The sequence below is a fragment of the Stegastes partitus genome, unplaced genomic scaffold (assembly GCF_000690725.1).
Source record: "Stegastes partitus isolate 25-593 unplaced genomic scaffold, Stegastes_partitus-1.0.2 Scaffold6, whole genome shotgun sequence".
Lineage (NCBI taxonomy): Eukaryota > Metazoa > Chordata > Actinopteri > Pomacentridae > Stegastes > Stegastes partitus.
Window position 1 is genome coordinate 1976896 of NW_007577737.1, and position 24445 is coordinate 2001340.

Consider the following 24445-nt stretch of genomic DNA (forward strand, 5'->3'; position numbering starts at 1 on the left):
TTTTCTTTCACTCATGGTTGGTGGTTAGGTGAAGCCATTTCTGTCAAACAACTGCGTTTACTCTTTTTAAATCATAATGACAACAGAAAGTACCCAAATACAACACCTTAAACTGAATAAGCACGAGACGAGCGCAGGTTGAGCCAGTATGAGTTTTATTAAGGGCGGCATCCCACTAATTGTCGTGTAAGGTCAGCCTCCCAGGCAGTCCTAGCTTTAGTCGTCATAAGACAGGAGTTTATTATACATGTTTGAGATGAATGACTTTTACAGGGTCAGAGGAGAGAAACTCATCCCATAACTGATATGAAGGTAAAGAGGGAAAACCTGGAAACAGATTTAATGTGGTGTCTAATTTGTAGATAATGAAAAAAATGAGGAGGAGGAGGATGAAACTCACCTGATAAATCTGCAGAAACTACAAAAAGCACCATTACTGTAAAAATCCCTAAAAGCTCTAAGGCCTGTATGGTGCCGAACAGTAAAAGTCACATGAACCACGTTGGAACAGACCAGAGATCTCCAGCTCTGGTCCTGGTGAGCTGCTGTTTTGCAGGTTTTTAGACATGAATGGATCTCCAGCAGCTTGTTGTCAAGTTCTACACACGTCTGGTAATGACCCATTAAAGTGAGTCAGGTGTGTTGCAGCACAGAGACATCTAAAACCTGCAGGACAGCAGCTCACCAGGACCAGAGCTGGAGATCTCTGGACTAGAAGATTTTTCAACAAAGCAGCTAATATAGCAGCAGAAGTACATCTGAGCTGCCTCCTGTGCTGGTACCAGATTCTGAGGGTGGACCTCACTGCTGGGTCCAGTCAGTCATGGGGGCCCTGACCTCTGTCCTATACAGATAAACCTGTTGGCTGCAGGCCACCAACCAATAGCACGCCCTCAAATCACTTCCGCGCAACCTGTTGCTCATTCCTATTGGCCACAGCCCGGGACGTGTCCAGGTACTCGTCCGGCACCAATCACAGGCCACTCGTCGTGGCTCGGCCCCGCCCCCGGTCCAACCCCTCTGGGGACCGGACCGTCCTGGAGACCGGCAGGACAGCGGTCCCCAGAACCACAGAGTGGTCCGACGGAGGTGGTAAACATATCTAGACCAACTCGGTTCTGCAAGTCCTCTGTTTGTGTCGAAACTCTGGAAGTTCACAAAGTCAGAGGACAAAGTTCGTTGTTATGGACAGACTGAAAACCCAAAGGTTGAGTTTCCAGCTGTTCATCACCCGTAACCCGCCCACGCTGTTAGCTGGAGAACACCTGTACACCTGACCGGGCTGCTCATGTCAGCATCCCCAGCAGCCGGTGGCTCGTCCCCGCAGCGGGGCACCCCCGGCGGCTCCCCTCCAGTCGCTGCTCCCCTCCAGCCCGCTGCGCTCTTCCTGTAGCAACGCCACCTCCACGCTCCGGCCGCAGCCTATCCGCGCCACGGTGTCGTACCAGCTTGTGCGTGGAAGGCAGCACAGCCCAACCCGCTCCGTTTCCTCCTCCTCCTCAGTAGCCGGGAGCAACACAGGACCGACGACGTCCCGTTGCTCCAGTCCCGCCAACCCGGGTGGAAGCGGCTCGGACGGCAGGCTGGTTCCCAGGCAAAGGCACAGCAGGAGCCCCCAGATCGCTCTCTCCATCCGTCTGGTTCCAAAGGTACCCTCCACCCCTTCGTGCCGAGTCGGTGAAGTTTATCTTTAATTCACGCATCATCGTTCGCATAGCTCGCTGCTATGCTAGGAGTCGCTCTATGGCGCGACGCCAAACTAGCTTAACAAACCAGGCGATTGAATTGTTTTGACGGTACATTAGCAAAATACGTGCGTTCCGAAGCGAGAACCCATTGTGTGTCCGAATCATTACACGGTAATCTTATGTTCGGCGTGTGTGTGGTCCACTGTTGGACATTAAACGCAAATAAAAGCTTAACTTTAATCATTCTTCCCACCGTTCGCCATCAAGCGCCACGTTGTGTTTTGGTAAGTGGAGCTAATGGTAATAACAGGCGAAATAGCTCCAAATATTGCATTTTTATTCAAATGCTCACATTTATATTAACTAGATATAAGCCGAATTGCAAAATGGGATGTCCTTATTCAGACGAATACCGAGAGAATCTTTAAAGCTGATATTCGTGTCTCAACAACTTAGACAAGCTAAAATTGTCAGATTTTCCGTAGCTACGTTCGGCTTAGCAGAGCGTTCTCAGTAGCTACGACAGAGCTGCCATACATGCTAGGCTACTAGCTGCTAGCTCTCTATTTGGGTCATAATACATTCTGGATCTGATGCCTGGTGCTACAAACATCGAGGGGACATGTCAACAATCACTTAATTTCCTACAACCAGGCTCTAGTTTTAATCATATTATCAGAATATTTAGCTCGCCCAGCTGATCCCGCTGAGGTGTATTATCGGACCGTGTTTAATGGCGATTTAAACGGAATAACGTGTTATAATAACTGGCTGATGGAGGTGTTATTACGGTACGCAGGCGTTGTGCTGGCCGTGCTGAAGTAAACATGTCCGGTGTGGATGCCTCGGTGGGATGATGCAGCTCCTGCCACAGATAAACACTGATCTGCATCAGGGATCATCAGCGGGGGTTTCTGAGGCTGATGTGAACTATTAATGTGCTCCATGGAGGCTGTTTGCCAGCATCGACACGGAAAATAACCATCAGTCAGCTGGTAGGTCGGTGGCTCCTATGGCAACACTGGGGCCTAGCAGCCCTGAGACATGAGCTCAGCCCTGTGGGCCAGCAGGCCGGGCTCTGACACACACACTAACACTAGCTGGAGCAGCTAGGATGCTCACAGAAGAATACGATGCTCTCTGTTACTGATGATGATGCTTCTGCAATCCAGTCAACACAGACTGGTGTCATGGCTGCTGCATGTTTATGTGAGGAGCTGCTGGTTCTGCTGCTGGACCGGGACACCACAGGCAGTGGCTTGCACTTGATTTTTCACATCTCCTCTCTTAGAAGTCCTCTCTGGTTGCATCGGGTGTCCAGGGCAGTGTGATGGGCGAGGTGGGGCGTGCACCCAGGAATGACATGCTGGACCCTGGCCAGAGACCAATAAACCGAACCATAGGTAGCAGGCCCGGGCTGAACGCTTGATCAGAATATAGGTTAAATGACAGTATGCCACTCTTTTGATAATGTGCCACAACATATTACTAGAACAGATGCATTGTGGTGCTGTAGAGATCATGTTCTCCAGATGTGAGGGAGCAGCTCTGTTTGGTACCGACAGCAGCTGAAAGTGCAGCATCTTATTTATACAATGCCTCAGGGGAAAAGAAATGCACATTAAAATAGTGATTCATACCACACTATCTATCTATCTATCTATCTATCTATCTATCTATCTATCTATCTATCTATCTATCTATCTATCTATCTATCTATGAGCAGGTCCATGTAGGGTAGAAGGCAGCCAGTGGCAGTGCGGCCTGTCACACTGGATTAGTAGGTTAACGAACATATCGTCATGTTATCTTGATGCTGATTGGAGCCTATTTAGATAATACTGCAAGATTCACTAATTAAAAGGATGCAAACTGCAGTAATCAATAATTTCAACATTTGCAGACTATAAGCACGTCCACACTCCTCCACAGCCCTGAGATGTCTTGTAGCCTCGTTTAGCTCATGGTTGGGGATTTCTTGGCCACATCCACCTTGTTCTAACAGCAGCACTCATGGAGCCTGTGTGCACCACCTGCCCAGCCCTGAACAGGACACAGGCACATTAAGAGGCTACATCATCTCTACACCTTAATCCTCACTAGGGTCATGGGGGGCGGAGTCTATCCCAGCTGACTCAGGGTGAAGGCAGGTTCACCTGGACAGGTAACCAGTCTATCACAGGGCTACGCTTAGAGACAGAGAACTGTGTGTAAATGTGTGCAGCTCTACCGCTATCTGATGCTCCAGGTGTGTCATAGACTATGCAGGAATAGCCTGAAACAGCTGGAAACTGACCTCCAGCCCAATGTGAGACTTTCTGCTGTGAAGACTGTCGGCCTGGAGGTGCACACATGGATCCTCCTGCTGTCTGATGCTCCAGGTATGAAACAAACGTGGAGAGAACGGTTCTAATCAGCTGTAACAACGCTCCTGTTAGTGTATCGTGTGTGGAGGATAAACTGATGAGTCTCATTAATTTTGAAGCTGTGAGCATCTGTTTTCATCACAGCAAAGTTTTGTTTTTATGAGTGTTTTATTTGGTTGCTTAATAGATATAAATTATGTATCCAAAGACAGTTTGGTGGTGTTTTGGCACATGAGCTGTGCAGTGAACGTTCTCTGGATGTTTTCTGGATGAACATATGCACTCCGCTCCATTTAACATGCAGGCTCTATGTCTGAGTGCAAACCCTGATGGTGTTTTCAGAAAACTTGCACTGGCGATGCAGCTCACTTGGACCTCGTAACATTTCACTTTCAACCCGGCACCAGTCTGAACCGACCCGTCATGTTAACGGATGGACACCTCACAGGCAGCGGTACCAGACTCCACATTTCAGCAGCAATATTCTGCCAAAAGCATACAGCGAGCTTTTCAGAAATCATTTGTGTGCCAAAATCACAACTCTGTCACTCACTTTGCTCCAAATCTACTGAGCTCCAAAATTACAAGTTAATATTTATAAAACTTTACTGCAAAGTAAACGGACAGCAACAGCTTAAAGATGAATGAAATTCACAAATCATGACCATAATCCAGGTTGTTTTCCAGATGAGACATTAACAGGAGCTTTCTTCCAGCTGTCTGGAGCTGTTCTCTGCAGGTGTGTTTAATGTTTTCAGGATCAGACAGCAGCAGGATCCACAGACACACAGTTGTGAGCAATAGGGAACTAGAGCGGTGGTAACGGAGCAGCAGCAGTAACTGAATGAATTAGTTTTCATTCTGAGTTATTCCAACACGGACACAGGACGGATCAGGACCTCAGCTGTGCTTTAGTTCACCTCAGACAGGTGCGCTATCCACCAGAGTCACAGTTTAATATATCGTTACATCACAGCTGTCCTCAGCTCTCAGTTTCATTGTTTAAGAAATCCAACAGTAATTTGGACTTTTAGTTATTCAGACACTTTGGTCAGCTGCTCATCTGGACCTCCTCCTGTTATACACACAGCCCGGTCCAGTGGACTCTTCTGACCGTATGGTCCCAGGTTTAGAACCTTTTATTGTCATTTTTATGTGCAGATGGATTAATAACAGTTCAACAACCAGCGAATCATTTGAGACTTCCTGTGTTGGATTTGGGCTTCTAATACAGTTCATGCATTTATGTTGAACTGATGTAGGTTCTGGTTCTGATATTGTTCTGAGTACTTTGTCATTATTATACACACAGTACACAGAATCAGAACCTCAACAAGAAACGTTGGCAGACATTTTCTGTGTTAGCTGAAGATGGCAGATTGAAAGGATATAACTCGTCTTTCTTTATGACATAAATGTTTTCTAGGTGCAGCTGGTTTTGGTTGCATCACAAACAAGACTTTCGATCCGGATCCTTGTGGGCCTGTGGGCGGACATCGCTTCATATAAAGACTCTTTTGATGTAGGCTGTTAATGATAACCTCATCAGATCAGTGTGCCAGCCTCAGGGCATGATGGGAAGTGCTGGGCTCTCACCTGATCTGAGAGCTGATTGGCTCTGATGTTGGCTCAGAGGTTTGCTCTGTTAACATGTTGTGTGGTTGTCAGAGAGGCTGGATGTGTAGCACATCATCACAGTTCCTGTCTATTGTATGTTAACATCAGAGGGATTTAATCCAACAACAGAAACACGTCTGATGAGTGGATGAGATGATTCCTTTAATAACATTCGTCCAGTCTGAGTATCTGACGGAGCAGTAATGGAAGCTGCTGTCTTGGTTCTTCTCTCTGGATCAGACTGTTTTTCTCTTGATGTTTTTATGTCTATTCGTTCATATTTATGTTTGTACAGCATTCGACAGAAGCGTGTACATCCGCGTGTTGCATCACCTAAATACATCCATCCATCATCAAGGCAGGTTCACCTGGACAGGTAACCAGTCTATCACAGGGCTACACTTAGAGACAGACAACCAAGCACACTCACATTCACACCTACGGACAATTTAGAATCACCAATTAACCTCAGCATGTTTGTGGACTGTGGGAGGAAGCCGGAGAACCCGGAGAGAACCCACGCTGCACGGGGAGAACATGGAGACTCCACGCAGAAAGATCCCGGGTGTCCTCACTGGGATGCCAACTGGTGACCTTCTAGCTGTGAGGCGACGATGCTAACCACCGAGACACCGTGCAGACCCAATTCAATTCAGTTCAGTTTTGTTTATATGATGCACATTCACAACACGTCACCTCTGAACATCGTACAGTATACACCTTGTACGGTACACACCTGACTGTCAGCGGTTCTATACTATAGTGTTTCTAAGTTCACTAATAGATTTGTGATCTTATGTGAATTTAAAAACCACCATAATAACAGTACAGAGCCAACAGGAGGGGCTCATGGCAACAGAAGTTACTGAGACTCTTGTTTTTTCATCACATCACATGTCTGCCTTTACTTCTGATGGCAGACTTGATGTTCCTCAGCATGGAGAACACAGGTTCCTGGACAGGTGATCTGCCATTCAGAGGTTGTGTTGCTCTAACTTTCTCTTTAACATCCCCCAAAGATGTTCTATTAGATTCACGTCATACTGTTCCAGGTCGTAGTTTTTACTTCTTTCTTCGTAAGAAAGTTTCAATATGATTCAGTTTTATTTCTATACGTTACCTCCAATTGATGTCGTCTCCAGGAATTTCTTATTGTCAGGCTTCTCAGACCAGAGAAGCCCATCATGTCCAAAGTTGTCTTTGGATTCCCTTTAAAAAACACTCCCCTTAACTGGCAAGGACAGAAACCAGTCAGAACCAGGCTCAGGGAGGGCGGCCATCTGCCCTGACTGGACTGGGCGATGGTAAGGGAGAGGGAACAGGATAGCGAACGGACAACAGTGCATAAGAGAACAATAAACTCTGCGGAGATGGGTCGGTAACTGTGAATCAGAAGCGTGTAATTACAGAACCAGAGAGAACAGAACACCATCGACAGGAGAGAGAAGACACGAAGGCTGGGAGGTTTATCCACAGGCTTCCTACTTGCACAGCAGCCTCTCAGCCTATCGAGGTATAAAACATGCTTGACTGTGGATGCCGACACCTGTTAGTGTTCCAGCAGCTTCTAGCTCATTGCAGACGTAATTTTTGGTGACTCCTGGTTGGGTCTTGACCATCCTGACCAATCGTCTCTCAGCAGCTCGTTAGCTTTTCTTCTTGACTGTAGCAGTGATGCAGCTGCACCATGCACTTCATGCCTACACACTACTGTTGGCACGGCTGACTTTGGGATCTGCAGCTGCTTCGAAATGACTACAAGAGACTTTCCTGCTTTGCTGAAGTCGAGGGAAGTTTTGGTGAGCTCCTCAGACATTTTCTTCATCGCATTCATGGCTGAGTCTAATGACTGCATCAACCAGGAAGTCATTGGCTGTAGTCAGCACAGATCGACCAATCATCACACTGGCCCATTACTGAGGCCAATATTTGAGATTTTGGATTTTTGGTATTTTTATGGACAAGTAATCGCTAAATGAACCCAATGCGCTGCTCTGATGCTGACAGCTCTCTTTCTCTGTGGTTTCAGCAATGTCCTGCCAACAGCTGATCTGATTGACGTGTCACGGCTAACGGTGAATCACTAGAAGCTAGCGTTCTCCCAGAGGGACACACGAGCAGAACCGAGCAGCTCCGGTAAACTGGCAGAACTGTGTTTTGAAGGTAAGACGGCACATGTTGCAAAAGTTGTTATAAACTCAGTCGGTTAGCAGTTAAGCTAGGAGGCGTCCACCGAATGCCTCGAAACAGGGTCTGAAACACAGTAAGAAACACTGCTTTAAGATATGGACCTTACCGGGCAATAGAAAACCTAAACAAGAACAACATCAGGAAGACAGAGAACAGCAGAAGATGGAGCTGCAGAGACGATCGACTCCATCTCAATGAACTGATCATAAACAGAGGAAGCGTCTCGTGATGCTAAAAACATCATCCCTCCTGTTTCTGTTGGACAGATTCAGTTAATAATGAAGTGAACTAGTTATTAAGGACCTGTTCTGGTTGGTGTGTAACATGAAACGTGTACAAGATCAGTAGAAGTCATCTTCATGAATAAAGAAGTCTAGTTATGGTTGAACAGCTCCCTGCATGAATTATGAATCAGCCATGAATCAATTATGAAATAATACCATACATAAAATGCTCTGTTGCGAATATTTGGATTTCCATGTCCTTTGTGGCATATAAGTAATATTTAGTGATGCTGTGGGACGTGAGCGACTCTCGTTCTGCGTTGCATGACATCAAGTCATCACCACGTAGCTGCAGCCTTTGTGAGGTGAACGCAGGTGATGGAGTCACTGCCATCAAGCTGTGAAGCGACTAGAAGCCAGTGGTGCTGGTCAACCACAGCAGGTCTCCTAGCTAGCTTTACACTCAGCTAGTCAACTTGCAATGTGTTGTTAATTAGGCATCTATGATCAGTCAGTGGTTGAGATTGACTTTTCTGGATTTAATGTGTACTTTTAGATGCTGGGATAGGAGGGAATCATCTTACCTGTCATGAAATTGTAATACAGACCTTAACAAATGCATAGCAGCATTAGCTGTCAATACCTATGCTTTAATCTAATCAGACCTACACACATATATATGTATATACACCTGTTATTGCCTTTCACTGCACAGTGGTGAGAAAACAAGAGAAAATGTTGTCATGCTGCATCATATGGTGACAAACTCAGTCCATAGAAATGAGATGCAAAACTACCAAAATGGTTCTTTAAATAGAGTCATGTGAATAATGTATGAGCCTCTGGAAGGAGCGTTTCTGCTGCGCTTTGAGGTGGTCACATGCCTCCGACTCGGGCTTCATGACCTTGTTGTCCTGGAGAGGGTTTCAACCAGATACAGATCAGGCTAAAGGCTTAATCGATTCACTGGGATATAGTAGTGAAGTTATTAAAACTAGTCAACACTGATGGTGTCTGCACAAAACGACCTTCTGTGTTCTAACGTTGGTCTTGTGTTTCTGAAAGCAGACATGTTGGAAATCTAAACCTGTAGCTTTGTGACTATCACAAAGCATCACAGGCCTCCAGAAGCACCAGTTATGTGACATCTGCTTCCAGGGTAGATGCGTTTCACCGTCAGGCATCATCAAAGGCAACAGAGAAGAGAAGAAACGAGCTGAAGTGGAAAGAAAGCAGCGGTGTACTGTGGAGCCTGAACAATAACAGATATTTAACCGATGCCTATTTTAGGGTGTTCGAAGTTACACACAGTCGTGAACAAAAGTTTACAGACACATACAAAGAGCACATATGTCAGGACAGCTTTGAGTTTCCAATGACTCCTGTAACTCTGAATTATGAGTCTGTCACAAAAAGACCATGTATATTGGATATTTGTAGGTCTTCCGGAAATATGACAAAATCTGCTGGGTCAAAAATATAAAAGCAAATAGAAAGGTAAGTTCTGGTGATATAGAAAGCGTCTGACTAATGTTTTCTCAGTGGCATGGCTCATTTTGCATGAGTGATTATGATTGACAGCAGCTGCTGACTCCTCTGAGCCAATTTAAGGAATACAGGATAGCAGATGGAGATCAGCGATATAACAGAAGAATGGGTATGTTGGAGGTTGGTGATAGATAAATAGTTGGTGTCGTCTGCATAACAGTGGAAATGTCTGCAGTGCTTCCTGATGAATACTGCCTAAAGGGAGCATGTACAAGGTAAATCATATAGGTCCTGACACAGAGCCCTGTGGAACTCCACAACTAACTCTGAAAGAATCATCATTCACATGAACAAACTGGAATCTGTCTGATAAATATGATTTAAACCAGTTCAGTGCAGTTCCTTTAAGCCCAATAAACATTCCAATCTCTGTAATCAGATGCTGTGACCCACTGGATCAGATGCAGCACTGAGATCCAGCACAACCAGTACAGACACTAGTCCACTGTCTGAAGCTATAAGAAGATCATCAGTGACCTTCACCAGTGCTGTCTCTGGACTATGATGCTTCTAAAACCTGATTAAAACTCTTCAGACAAAACATTTCTGTGCAGATGCTGTAGTTTGCCAAAAGCCGTTTCACTTCTTGATGAAACATCTGACACAGGATGCGTGTTCTCCTCCAGCGGTGTGGTGATAGCTGTTTACTATCACTGTAATTACTCTCTAGGGTCATGCAAGCAGACATCAGATGACAGCAAGCAGTAGGCCTGGTCCAGTCTGAGCTGTCACCGAGCCAGCAGGCCAACAATAGGACACGAAGCCTCAGAAACACTTCAGACCGACAACACGATCCATCCCCCAGTGTTTGGCCCGTTCAGTGGCTGGTATGAGACACAGCCTTTAAATTAAAAGATAGTTGTGGTTTATTACAACTTTGGTCCTATTTTATAGTTGGCGCCGTCAGTTATGGGGTTTCAGATGCTCTGTGACACACTCAGCTCAGTTTAACCAGGCGTACATCATGAGTGTAGACGGGAGGTGATAATGTCATGATCTGGTCTTGGCTTCATGCAGTTTTAGTTGACTTAAATTAATCTCTGTAGCGTCACCGACCTGTTCTTTGTGTCATGAGCAGTACAAAACACAGGCCAGATTATCTATATGTAAGGAAGGACAATAGGACAGTCACATGCTTACTATGCTGAATATTTCTCTTCATTGCATTGATGTTAACTGTAGGAAGCATGCACATCTACAAACACAGCAGGATTTGGCAGAAGGGTGTCTGACAGAATACAGTACAAGCACTACATCAGTCACATGTAAACCTAAACCTAACTACCGTCTGGTCTGTCTTTCTAACTTCTTGGCCTCTACATCAGTGACAGGAAACATATACATGTAATGTGTACATTCTCGGCAGCCTGCATCCATTAGTATGGTAACGTTCCAGATTATGAAGCTAAAATCCCGGAGAACGTAGTGCTAGAGATCATAATACTACAGATAATTAAATCTACAGCAGTTGAGCCTTAGATTATAGTTCAGACATTGTTAAAAACTTATTGAATCATGAAAACTGTGCTTGATTTACTGAGAGACTATGAGACTGGTCACCATGAAGTGTCACTGAAGTGAAGCCTTTCAGGGTCAAATTACATATTCAGTCTAATTTCTGATTAAGACCTGAAGCTGTTGTTTCCACTGAGACTAAGTCATGTAGTGGTGAAGTTCGTTAAGGTGTCCCTCAAGGCTCTATGTTGGGTCCTGTTCATACACAACATAACAACATGGCTTCAAGTTCTTGCTGAATTGGGCTCATGGCCTTCATAGATTCAAAAACTAATTATTCGATGTCTGTGGTAAATATCCTCGCTCATGTTTTTAACCGTCACATAGCAACAGTGGTTTTGTGTGTGTACGGTATGTCACAAAAGAGAGTACACCCACATACATGCAAATGTTTTATTCTATCTGTTCATGGGACAACATGCAGAGATGACACTGTGCTGCTATGTACAGCAGTCAGTGTCCAGCTGATATAACAGAGTAGGTTCACTGTCCCCTCAGAATAACGGCATACACAGCCATTAATGTCCAAACAAAAGAGTGCACCCCTCAGTGAACATGTAAAGTGTCCATAGATGGCCACCATTATTTATAGACATACTGTAGATGTATACATTTGGAATTAATAAGGCAGCCTTTGTTAATTAAAACCTTGGTTTTGGTCATTTCAAGTGAATTAACAAGTGAATTTCAGTTACTGGAAATTCCAGCCAGCCTGGAATAAACAGACCTGATCCCTGATGCGTAAGGACAAGAAGTAGGGCCTCACATAAAACATTAAAATACCCTGCTGTTAAAAATAACCCTATTTTGCATTTTAGTAGCAATGACAGTGTTTTATTGAAGTTGTATTTCCTGTAGGCTTGATGCGTCTGTGCTGGTCTGCTCCCACTGGTCCCACTGCTTCCAGGTGTGGATCCAGAAACAAGGGCTCTGGCTGACTGTCCACAGACTGTCTACACAGTAGACGCACAGAGCAAAATATGGCATCGTTTAGCTTACAGCCCACGGACGCCAGAGAACCGTCCAACTTGGCAAATTCTTCAATTGCTTGATCTGATTGGTTCATGATGCCGACTTGGTCACAGGAGTCAGAGAATGACATGTTGTGATGATAACGTAAATAGTTTAGTTAAAACGATAAAGTGAAATTGGGCACTAATCAGTGTGGTGAACAACTCTACATTCACACATAACATCTACACCGGCGTTACCTGAATAATCATGTTACAAGCTGCTAAAAGTCGTTTATGATGATCAACAGAATTCCTGCAGTAAGAGTGAAAGTGGGTATTTAAAATAAGCACTGAAGTACTGCTTCTGTTCATTTTAACCTTTTATTGTCTGAAGGGCTGATCTTCATATAGAGTTCCTCCAGTTGGATATGAAAGTGTGACTGTACTGTGCCACAGGAACTCCTCTGGTTTTACGGCTTGTTTTACATCCTGCTTCACCCTGACACTGTTTAGATATTCTCCAGGGTTTTTTTTTTTAAATAATGAAAGAATAAATAAGTTCCATATTTTGTTGTATATGTTTCCATTAGTTTTCCTGATGTTTTATTGTTAGTTGTGGTGTTGTTTCAGTGGCTGTACTAGTATGTTTAGGGCGGTATCATGACAACAAACACCTGGACTGATACCAAACCATAGCAGTGAATCATGTCCGGCTACCAGAGGCCGAGCACAGCGTATCCAGATGGACAGAGCAGAGCTGGGATACGCAGACATCCCATACGTCTGCTATCACACACGTCTGTTATGGGATCCTTTAAGCACTAAAGCTGACCGATGACTGAAGCCAAACATGACAGATCCTGAAAAGATCTGAGAACTCCGGTGTGAGTCCCTGGATGCTCTGTGCTCCGTAGTCCACGTTTAGAAAAGTCATTCTGAGGAGTGTGACTGATAGATCCTCAGTGATCCACATCGTGGTAGTCGTAGGAGCAGCAGTAGAAACCACCTGGACTGTTCTTGTAGGTTCTTCTCAGGAGCAGCTAGCAGCATGAAGACAGAGCCAGAGAGACATTCTTCCTGTAATAAAACTCTTCACTACCATGTTGAGCTTCTTAACGTAGTAGGATGATGGAGGCCTGCTCTAATCTGGACTCCTGGGCGTACCTGTAGTCCTGTGGGCTTACAGCGCGTGGCCCGGCCCTCTGCCTTGTTTAATAGGATTCTGTGTTGTCGCAGCAGAAGCTAAAGATTACAGCAGGGACCAGAGGTGTCATGTGTTAGCATGTAGGGAGATGGTGGCGTGTCATCGTCCCTGTTCCTCCAGATGTTTCCACGATGCTGTCTGTGTCTCATTCATATTCATTCAGAAGGAAAGGCTGGGCAGCTGTAATGAATCATCTCTTTGCCAGGCAGGACATCAGTCTCCAGGGGTCGCTGTGCCCATCATTAGCACTAATTATCAGTTGTTCCTGAGAAGAGTTAAAGGCTTGTAGGGCTGCAGTAGGTGTAATGGTAGGTCCAGCTGTAGTTCTCCATTACCAGTGAGCCACATCTGCCCTAAAGACAACCTATCATCCATCCATCATAGTCAGACACGCTGCTCTGTGCTTGTGTGTGCCTCAGACTGTCTAATTTGAGTTTTAGGTGCTCATGTGTTTGACTTGGGCAGAGCTTTGCACCAGCTGACAGCCAAACGTCCGACGACTTGTTTAAGTCCAGCAGACCACTTTTTTATATATTTTATAATTTTTGATTCAAACAAGTAGTTTTGATTAACAGCTTCACTATTTGTGTAAATTCTGGACTATTGAGGCACCTGACCCCTCTCTCTGCCCGTCGTCACTCTGTGGGCTCAGGAATATCTCTTCAGACTAGAAAACACAAGCTGTTGCCACAAACCAGGAAATTAGCTTCTCTCACAGTGGTGAAGCAATGCTAAGGGCTAGCGGCTAAGCTAGAAGGCAGCCACAGATTAGCCTGAAACAGAGTCTGGAAAACAACAATTAACAATCACCCTGTCTTCTGGGTTTCTGCTTTTCAAAGTTCTGATGTTCTGACTCCCTCCATGGCTGGTATAGATACAGATGGATGCAGCGTATAGATCTCGCTGAGACCAGTGTTGAAGCAGGTGTGCTTACTGACTGTACAGGAAGATGTGTTGTCCGCTAAAACCAAACCGTGTCCCAGTTCTGAGGTTTGCCAGAGATTGGTACGTTACAAGATGTTTTTATCCAATTCAACAGCAAACAGCTGCCACCACAGATGAGTGTTGAAGCTTCAGCTGACTGGATTCACCAGCTGGTTCTGTGTTCTGTTTGTTGATGGTTATGATAAAATGCTGCTGGACTGAACCTGATGAAATGGACCACCATCAGACAAAACAGTAAAGAGCTACAAGAAGTAACCTGTCTAAAAGCCTTGAACCTTCAGCTGACGCCGTGCTGTCCTGCTGCTCTGAGCTAATGCCATCTCACTCGTCTTTTATCTGTGCAATTGAAAGGACAGAGTCGCAGCAGCTGCAGAGCTCGGGGACCAGACTTCCTCTCTGGGCGCCATCACTGGACCCGACCTCTCCGGGCCTCCTGACGTCCGTGTGCTCGATCCATCTTGTATGAAAGATAAATCCACACAGGTGAGCACAGCCCACACGCCACCTTTTCCCTTCAGGTGTCCTGCTGCGTCCGCTTCCCTGCTCAGATGAAGTCATGTGACATTTTACTGACATGGGAACGAGGAGGCAAGTTTACTTATTAATGGCAGCTCTGGAATGAGATGTTGGTGCAGGTCAGGGAACTTTACACATCCAGGTGTGTTTCCTGGTGTCACAATATGCTGCTAAAATGTTTGTCTTCATCTGTGGTGCTGGCTGGAGGCTTCAGCTCCAGGCAGGGTTGTGTTGTGGATAATAGAGACAAAGAGGAAGACTACAAACCTGATCCTTGTTAATACTGACCGCTAACTCTTCCTTTCACAGTACTCTGCTGTATCACTGTGTTCTTACCGTATCCTATGGAACAGATTGTACCATTGTCCAGAGTGAGGGTCAGGGGGTTAACCCTCCTAACCCTGACCCTCCTAACCCTGACCCTGACCCTGACCCTCCTAACCCTAACCCTGACCCTGACCCTCCTGACCCTGACCTGCACTCCAGATGAACCATATATGGGCCACAATGTCATGAAATAAATGACTTTTACTGGTAAGAACCTCCTGTAAAAGGCAGCCTTGTTGATTTTATTGGTCTTACCAGGCTCCTAAAGTTGAATTTGTCATGAATTATTCTCTTTTTCATGCCATCAAAGCAGACTTGTCTCTATTCCGCTACTAGCAGGGCAGCTCCATGTAGTGTTTTAAGTGCAATTAGAAGCAAGGAAATGACCTCAACCACATAATTTACAAAGAAAGCTCCCATGGTTGTTATTTTAATGACAGATGTAGAAGGGAAGTCTCTGGTTTAAGGCTGCTTGGACCTGGAGTTTGTTGAAGTGCTCCACACATGAACAACAACACGACCCAGTAGAACATCTGCTCCTGCAGATAGAAGTCATGTCAACTTCAGTAACAAGAATAAATCTGCTAAATCTAATAATCCCTGAAGAACATCACCTGTAACCAATCAGGTAGCGCTGTTATTAAATATGGACTGAACGATTGTCATGGCCAGTATTTAAAGAGCCACCTGTAGACACGTTGCCACGCTGCCTCTTCAGTCTTATTGATAATCTACGGCTGGAAACACAGTGTGGAGTGTTGGTGTTTAAACCGTTATTTAAAGGAGAAACAGCAGATGTGCTGGGGGTAATGTGGAGCTGTGATGTTCTTTTCAGACTCGTGGATGTTGGAGTGACGAAGCAGGAAGAGGAGGAGCACTCAGCAGCGCTCTGCGTCGTGGGCAGTGCCGACCAGCTCAAAGAGGTATGACATCACCGTTAATACACTGTGTTCAGGCAGAGGCTTCATGTGATCCACAGGACTGTGAATGGTGCTTATAATGCTGTTGTTAAACACTGGATTCCTTTAAGAACTACACCTACGAGTCCTCTATGAAGAGCAAATAATTCAGCTCAGTGCTATTTATACACAGCACATATCCTCTCATCGTGCTTCAGAATCAGAAAGACTGTATTGATCCCTCAGTGGAAACTACTTCCTTATTTACAGAGTAAACACCTTTGAAACGTTGGACAGAGAAACCAGCAAACCTAAAGTTTTCTTTGAGCAACAGTGGAAATGACCAGAAAACCTCCACTTTACCTGGAAGGACAGAAGCTAAACAGCCTTCTGCCTCCAAACGGTCGTGACTGTTGTTGACATGTTTCAGCTTCTCTAACCTCCTATGTGATATCCCAGATAGAGTTTATGTGTGTTTATGGTGCTGACTGTGTACAGCAGCGGCAGACAAATCCACTAAAGCTGTACCAACCTGGACCTATCAGCTGAGCCCTGCTGACACCGGGCAGCAGCAAGAAGGTGTTCAGATAACGCTATCAGTCTGGATAGCCAAAACAGCCATAACCCGCTGCAATTTATGACGTGCCGAACCCCGGCTGGCTCCTCTCCGCCCCTGCAGCAGATGTAACAATACGGGCCAGATGACAGCTCAGTGCTCACTAATGTGTGCACAAGCATGTCACTGAGTTACAGGCTGCAGAGGAGGTGCAGGGCTGGTGGTACAGATGTCAGGAGGCTGCAAGGAGGAAGAGGAGAGAGCTGGAGAGCTGCACCACCAATGTTAGTGTGCAGCTCTACTCCCTGTATCTGTCAGAGCAGCTCCTTTATCAATTTGTTTGAGAAACAAACAAAAAACTTTTATTTTCAAGTAAAACAGGGAAACTCCAGAACGCATTATGTAGCAATGGATCCATGAAGTACCAAATTGTCCTACTGAAGGCTACGTCTGAAGTAGAGGCTCATCTTTTTATAGAAAAGACATCATGAGCTCCTGCTTGTTCACTCTTCATTTATTTCAGCTGGTAAATCCTGCTGAGGTCACTGAACTGGTTAGATTAAGGCCTTCAGGTGTCTCGGTGGTTAGCACCTTGGCCTCACAGCTAGAAGGTCGCCAGTTGGCGTCCCGGTGAGGACACCCGGGATCTTTCTGCGTGGAGTCTCCATGTTCTCCCCGTGCAGCATGGGTTCTCTCTGGGTTCTCCAGCTTCCTCCCACAGTCCAGAAAGTGGGTGTGAATGTGAGTGTGCTTGGTTGTCTGTCTCTAAGTGTAGCCCTGTGATAGACTGGTTACCTGTCCAGGTGAACCTGCCTTCACCCTGAGTCAGCTGGGATAGACTCCGCATCCAAGTGACTACAAGTCTTCTCTTTGCAACTGTCAAGCTACATCTGGGCATGTTTGACTGTCCTGTAATTGTGGCCAAAGTGTCTGATGTTCAGCAGTGTGTGTGCATATATATTCCTTACCTGTCCAAACACATGTAGGGAACTGCACAACATACTGTTGAATATATTTCAGAGAGGAACCCCTGGATCTCTCAGCCTCTCTTTAATCCAGTTCAGTGTGGCGTCCTTTAACAGGAGTAACATCCTACAGTCTTGTGAGCATATTTTAAAGCTGCCATGGTGACAACATTCCTGGTTTTATCAAACCTTGATTGTGATCAGTGGAACATGGGCCACGTGGTAACAACATGCAGCGGTGCTGGATGCAATGCAGTCCCATGCAGTTCATCTTTACCAGGTCCATACCGTGGCGTCCAAAGGTCTGAGATGCTAATGAAGATACTTCTACTTTGCATTTGTCTTGAATTTAACTGCAGATTAAATCCTGCTTCAGAGAAATCTTCAGATTTTTATTTGGGTTTTATGTGAAGGTCCATTGTTGAACTAGTTTCCTTTAGCGTGTTTGTGGGTTTCATCCTTGAATGCGTGTTTGTTAATGAGTAGTACAGGTGTGTGGACAGACGCTGAGCTGAGGATCAGTTTTAACCTCCAAGCTGTAGCATCTGTCCAGAGGTGGAGGTCTGCACTGTGGAGCTGCTTCAGAGGCTCAGATACGGATCCACAGAGCCTCCATCGATAAGTCCTGCATGTGTGTCAGCAGCAGGACGGCCAGTGTCATGCCCGTGTGAGGGAACATGTATGAACATGTTCTGGAGGCACTGGGAATTCCTTTATCTCTCTGCACAACACACACATCAGGGTTATACAGCGCCCTCTGCTTCTCTTTCACCAGAGAGCTGCTTTAATAGATCCACATACGTACAGATACACAACCATCAAAAGTCTGTTGTGGTTATTAAAATATCTACAGCTGCTTGTTCACTTCCTCCAGCTGCAGTGGGAACAGCGACACCTGGTGGACGTGTTGAGCTTCAGCAACACAGATCTCCATTTTGTAGTTGTACTTCCTGTTGGAAAATAGAACTGGTGGAGAGAGGGGAGCCTGAAGAGAAGCAGGAGCTCCTAGCTGGAACCGATATTACCATGAAAGAAACGTATACAATCCAGTTTTATTGGAAAAATACCCAAAGCATGGAATCAAGACTCTATGTGAGTGTTTCTACAGGGTAAAGGAGTGTACTTCTGATTGGAGAGAGAATTAACGTTTACTACAAGGACTGTTTTAACAATCAACTGACCAGAGTGACGTCTGAGCTGTAGGAACAGAAACACAGCAGGTCTGACAGAACAGAGATCATGTAAGAAAGCCTTTATTGGTCACAAACGCAGTCATACACGTACCAGATGTATGGACCAGTTTACTGCAGGTTTAGAAGTCTGGGTACGTGTACTCAAGTATTTTCTTTATTGTAGGTTTTTTGAAACATCAAACTATGAAGTTAAAAACAGTGTAAGCAAAGTCTGACAACAACTTTGCGTTCGTTTCTCTGAAGCAGCTCACGAGGTCCTGACTCGGGGTTTGCGGAGTGGCGCTGAGACGTCTGGGCTGCTTTCCCTTCACTGCAGTTGGGTTCAGGTGGCTGATTGTGGAGGCCAGCTGTTTGGATTTAACGTCCTGCTGAAGGACGAGTGGTATGTCTCTGCAGAAGGTTTTTCTTGGTCTTCATCTGTGTTTTTATGGTAGCAGCTCTGCCGTGCAGGTCAGCTTCACAGAGTCTGATGTTGCTGTGTGTCTGCTGTAGGGCTGGACCCGAATAGCCGACTAGTCGTTCGCTGTGCTGGAATCGGGATATTGAACTTGATCTCCAAATACCCCCACCGCCGGAAACGGAGCCGTCACCGCTAACCCAAATACAGAAACTGGTCTGAGTAGCCATATGCAGCCTGTGTGTCACGCCCACTCCAACCCGTTGAAGCCTCAATGCACGCACCCCCCTTTCCCATCGGAAAAAATACTCACCCCCGAATATTCGGGATGTTCGTCATTAATTGGGACCGAATGTCCAGAGATCAGATATTGCTATTCGGACCAGCCCTAGTCTGCTGCTTGAGCTCTGGCAGGCCAACGCTGTGGGCTGTGATCAGAGGGCCGGTTAATTATTGATTTCTGAGGCTGCTGAGTCTAATGAACTTCTCCTTTGCAGCAGGAGGAACTCCTGGTCTTCTTCCTGAGGCAGTCGTCAATCAGCCAGCTCCGTCACAGCATTTGATCATTTTAGTTGCTGTTATTAGAGAAACTTTCACGTTCTTGACGTTTTTGGGACTGACTGTCCTTTGTGTACGGTCACTTCTCTTAGTCGAGTGATTCTGGCTCAGTGATGACCACCTTTATGAAACCGTGGTGGTTGTTTGGTTCAGTGAAGCCCGATAATGAAAGATACCTCGACAACGTTGAGCCCGGTTCATGGTGCAGGTGCCAGGTGATGGCCTCTTGGAGCTGGTTCAGATATTATCAATGTGCTAAAGTGTCATCGAGGTAAACAGGAACTTTATCGTGGTTGTTTGTTCCTGTTCTGCTCTGTAGTAAACAGTGAAAGTACAGAAACACCCTTAGATGAGCAGGAAGGCCCAACTCTTGGATGATCTTCATATATAACCTGTTGTGTCTTCTCCTCTCCTCCTGTTTGATTCCAGCAGATTGTGAAGCTCCGGCAGTAGCTCCAGAGCATTAAACAAGGAGGACGTCGCAGTAGAGACGAGGAACGAGCCTCTCTGCTCCAGTCCAACACCGTCACCTGCACCTGACCAGCACCACCAAGCACACTTCCACTACAGCCAGCCACGTTCAGGTAGCCTCACCAGTAAGGCCTCAGTGCTTCATCATGCAGTCACCAGGATCCCTGACACAACATCCTGTTAGTTATCCCATAACAACAGTGAATGTGTGTGATTTCCTCTTAGTAACAGGCTTGTGCTGATTGATAGTCTTGGAGAAGACGTTTGCTGACAAGAGGGTTCAATCTGAATTGTTCTGCTACAAACAGACTGAGATAGAAGCTTTTGAACACTCAGGAAGCCTTGGCCTGGTAGAACAGGCCAGGCTGCTCCAACAACCAACACCCTCTGCTTCTGTGTGACTGCAGCAGTTTTCCATGTCGAAGTCGGCCCAGATGCCGCTGTCCAACATCACAGTGCCAAAGCCATCCATCTCCAGGGTGCCCAGCAGCATGGAGGGCATCAACCATGAGCTGGAGAAGGTTTTCATCAAAGACAATGGAGAGAAGGAGGAGCTGAAGGTGAGGATCTCTGTCCTCTTAACCAGCCTGTCTTCTACTGGAGCTCTGCATGTCGTCTCAGCTCTGATGGTCTTCTGTCCTTGTGCAGTCCCTGGAGGTTCCTGACGGGCGACGGGCACCCTTCCCTCCCCAGCAGCGCAGCAGCAGCACCCGCAGCGTGGACACCCAGACCCCCTCGGCCCCAGGACGGTCCAGCAGCTGCTCCAGCCTGTCGCCGTGCCCCTCGCCAGCCTGCCCACCGGGATCCCACGACGGCAGTCCGTACTCCACAGAGGATCTACTATACGACCGGGATAAAGGTGAGCTAGCTGGTGCTGAAGCGTCCATGTGGAGGGCCGGTGAGTGGGTCAGTGGGACAACTGGGTCAGGCTCAGACACGTTTTAATAGTGGAATAGTGAAGCTGCAATTTCCAGTTTGTTATCTTTGTGTTTGTAGTGTCATAAGTACATTACCAGAGGACGGTTCTGTTATACGGCTGAAGGCAGGATCACTGCCTTTATGAGAAGCAGTGTGTGAAGCCACCACACGTTGTGTCGCTGTGCTTTAAAGCTCCCAGTAAAACTCTGCCAAATAAAATAACAAACCAGATACCAGTGAAGCTCCCTGTCCACTGGATGACATGTTCCTCATTAGCATAAACACAAACTACAGCTTCTACTGACTCACATATTGCACACTGTCCTACTGTATAAGATACACACCAGTGTATGACAACACACCCAACAAATGTAAGATATCCTTCTGAGTGATGGTAGCCAGCTGTTGTGGGATCTCTCTAAACATTTAACTATACATTTGTTTTAAAATACTAGATATGAGTAGACGACTGTATAATGTCACTGAGATATCAAGTTCCAGCTCCTTATTATAAATGCACGACTTCCAAATTGAACAGAAATTCCAGAGTGTGCACTGAAAACGAGCAGAAGCCTCACCTGATGTAATCTGACTGGCTTTTGCAGACTGGGAGGGAGCTTCTGAACCAGACATCCATGGTGCCATTCATAAATGTCCTCTTCTAGTTTCTATTTGAGGCCTAATTAATTAATATCATATCTCTAAACTACTTGCTTTTGATTATTTATGGGAGAAACTGCATTTTAAAAATAATCCAAGTACCGTAAGTTCTGGACTAGAAGCAGCTACTTTTCTCACACGCTTTGAACGCTGCGGCTTAAACAACGATGAGACTAATTTATGGATTTTTACGAGTTTTGCGAATTTGCCTTGAGACCAAAGTGACGCTGAGAGCGACAGCAACAGAGAGACTGAGGAAGTGATGAAGTGATTCTGAGGCTGTTCAGCTCCTGAAGACACTGAAGAAGACGACTTTAGTGGTTTTAGTGCAGGAGGAAGATGAAGATAGCGATCAGTGACTTTTCCTGGTAGGCTGCTGGAGTTTTATTTCCTTAACCAGCCGCGTTACAGGCGCCGTTCAGAAAAAAGCATCTATGGTACGTATCTGTGTATGTTGCTGCTACGTATTTAATTAAAAGTTAAAACATCTTTCTGTGTAAATGTCTCATGTTCCAACGTGGACACCTGCAGCTCAGAGACCAGTGTAGTCTGGATATGTACACACCTGGTTTTCTGTTAAAGTTATTGGGTGGGGCTTATATTCAGGTGGGCTCAGTAGTCCGGGGTACTGTTATAAACGTTATGATTCTGCAAGGCACTTCTAAATGCTCAGATGCATCTCTGTGTTCAGACAGTGGAAGCAGTTCTCCACTTCCAAAGTTCGCCTCGTCGCCCAAACCCAACAACAGCTACATGTTCAAGCGAGAGCCACCAGAGGGCTGCGAGAAGATTAAAGCTTTCGAGGAGATGAGGTATGGCCCGTCTGATGCTTGTGCTGCATTTCAACACGTCTCGGCCGCCTCAGGAATGTACGCTCCTCACTGACACTGCGAATGTTTCTCTGCAGCTCCAGGCAGTCCACATCGACGTCAGTGCCCCTCTTCTCCTGCCCTGACAAAAACAAGGTCAACTTCATCCCGACGGGCTCGGCGTTCTGCCCCGTCAAGCTCCCCGGCTCTTTGCACCTCACCCCGGCCTCGGAGCCCGAGGAGGACGAGGACAACGCGGAGGCAGGCTCCAGCTCAGAGCCCCAGGGGGCCACCTCGTTCTACAGGGCCCCCACTCAGGTCTCCACGAGCACCAGCACAGACGACCCCCCAGAGGAACCCGGCTCGCCCTCAGAGACTGCAGAGCCCCAGACAGACAGCCCGGCCATCAGCTAGACCTGAGCAGAGCTGGCCTCTGGCTCCGGAACCAACGCTAGCGACCACCGACCACCACCACTGACTGTCCCACCAACACCTCCGTCTGCTCTGTCAGGGGAGCCTCCGTCTCTCTGTGCTGACCCCTCCACCCCCTTCTATCTCTGCATGACGTAGCAATGTCCCAAATATCCACCACCGCCACCACAAAGACTCAACGCCACCTTAATGTACTGTCCTGATAATGTCTGAGCTTTCGTTGGCAGGAGAGGACCTGATGGTTGAAGGTATCATATGCAGACATCGGAGGGAAGAATGCACTACGGATGGGGGGAGGGGCATGCATTTTAAACTGGTAGTATATTTCTGATTAAATTATGTGTTGTTCTCTGTTTCAACATTCACAGTATGAATAAGCTCTCTAAACATATATATATATATATATATACACATATAGTTCTATGAAAAGAAAGAGAAATGCTTGTTTTAAAAGAAAAAAATCCAAAACTGTGTATTGCTGTGTGATGTACTGAACAGGCAAACCGGCTGTACTATTCAGGATTATGTTTACACGATCCAGGTCACATTGTTAAACCCTGTCTCAAAGAAATGCAACGAGAACTTAATTTGGGCAAAGAGGAAGAAAAAAAAATGACAAAATGGCCACAATCCGTTGCACAGTCTCTGCATCTGGCCTCGCTTCAGGTATTTCACAATCAGAGTCTATACTCAGGTAATCTGGAATGTATGTCCATACAGAATATCTGCAGCTTTACAAAGCAGAACTGATCCACTGTCATTTATTCCTGGTTTTTCCTCATTCCCAGACAAGTCACTCTTTTCTGTTATGAATTCTGGTCTGAGACTGGACCAGTGATAGCGGCTGCAGAAGGGGGGGGTTGGTGTGGTCCCCCCTGACTGCTGGGGCGGCGATGTACCGACCACACACACTGTGACTGATGTGTGTGTGTGTAGTGATGGAGGCATTCTGACAGACTTGTCTGTTATTTAAGCCTGATCTGATTAACTCCTGAGCCTGCTGACAGTGGACCAGACATGGATGAGTCTGCAGTAGCGTCACGTGAAGGTACAATCAAACGGTGCAGACTGGAGGTGTAGCTGTACAAACGTTCATCTGGTTGATTTATTAAACGTCACCGAGACTAAAGCCGACACTGAGGCCCATGTCAAGGTTTAAACCAACACACAGCTGCAGGAAGCTCATTGAACCCTCATGCATGTGGTCATTTCCGTGAGTCACTGCAGAGTTACGTGAACAAGTGACGCGTATGAAGAATGTGAACGCAGTAAAGTCAGGAAACAGATTCTGGATTCTGCACAGCATCACTTAGCTAAAGCCTGCTAACCTGCTAACAAGCTACTGCTCACACCAAACTGAACTGGAGTGGGCGCTATTGTTTGGCATCATTGGGCAAAAGTTAAGGACTACACGGTGGCTCGGTGGTTAGCACTGTGGCCTCACAGCTAGAAGGTCGCCGGTTGGCGTCCCGGTGAGGACACCCGGGATCTTTC

The 24445-nt window shown here is 46.2% G+C and overlaps 1 protein-coding gene across 1 annotated transcript; it reads left to right on the forward strand.

The window, feature by feature from the left end:
• Positions 1-306: 306 nt before the first annotated feature.
• Positions 307-23522, forward strand: glcci1a (glucocorticoid induced 1a). Its single transcript, XM_008281565.1, is given in 15 exon segments — positions 307-312; positions 940-1092; positions 1296-1649; positions 2980-3091; positions 14532-14633; positions 14636-14733; positions 15929-15962; positions 15965-15991; positions 15994-16016; positions 20094-20153; positions 20156-20245; positions 20540-20692; positions 20781-20991; positions 22402-22522; positions 22618-23522. Coding segments are annotated over 15 exon segments (1860 nt in total). The 3' UTR covers positions 22934-23522.
• Positions 23523-24445: the final 923 nt, after the last annotated feature.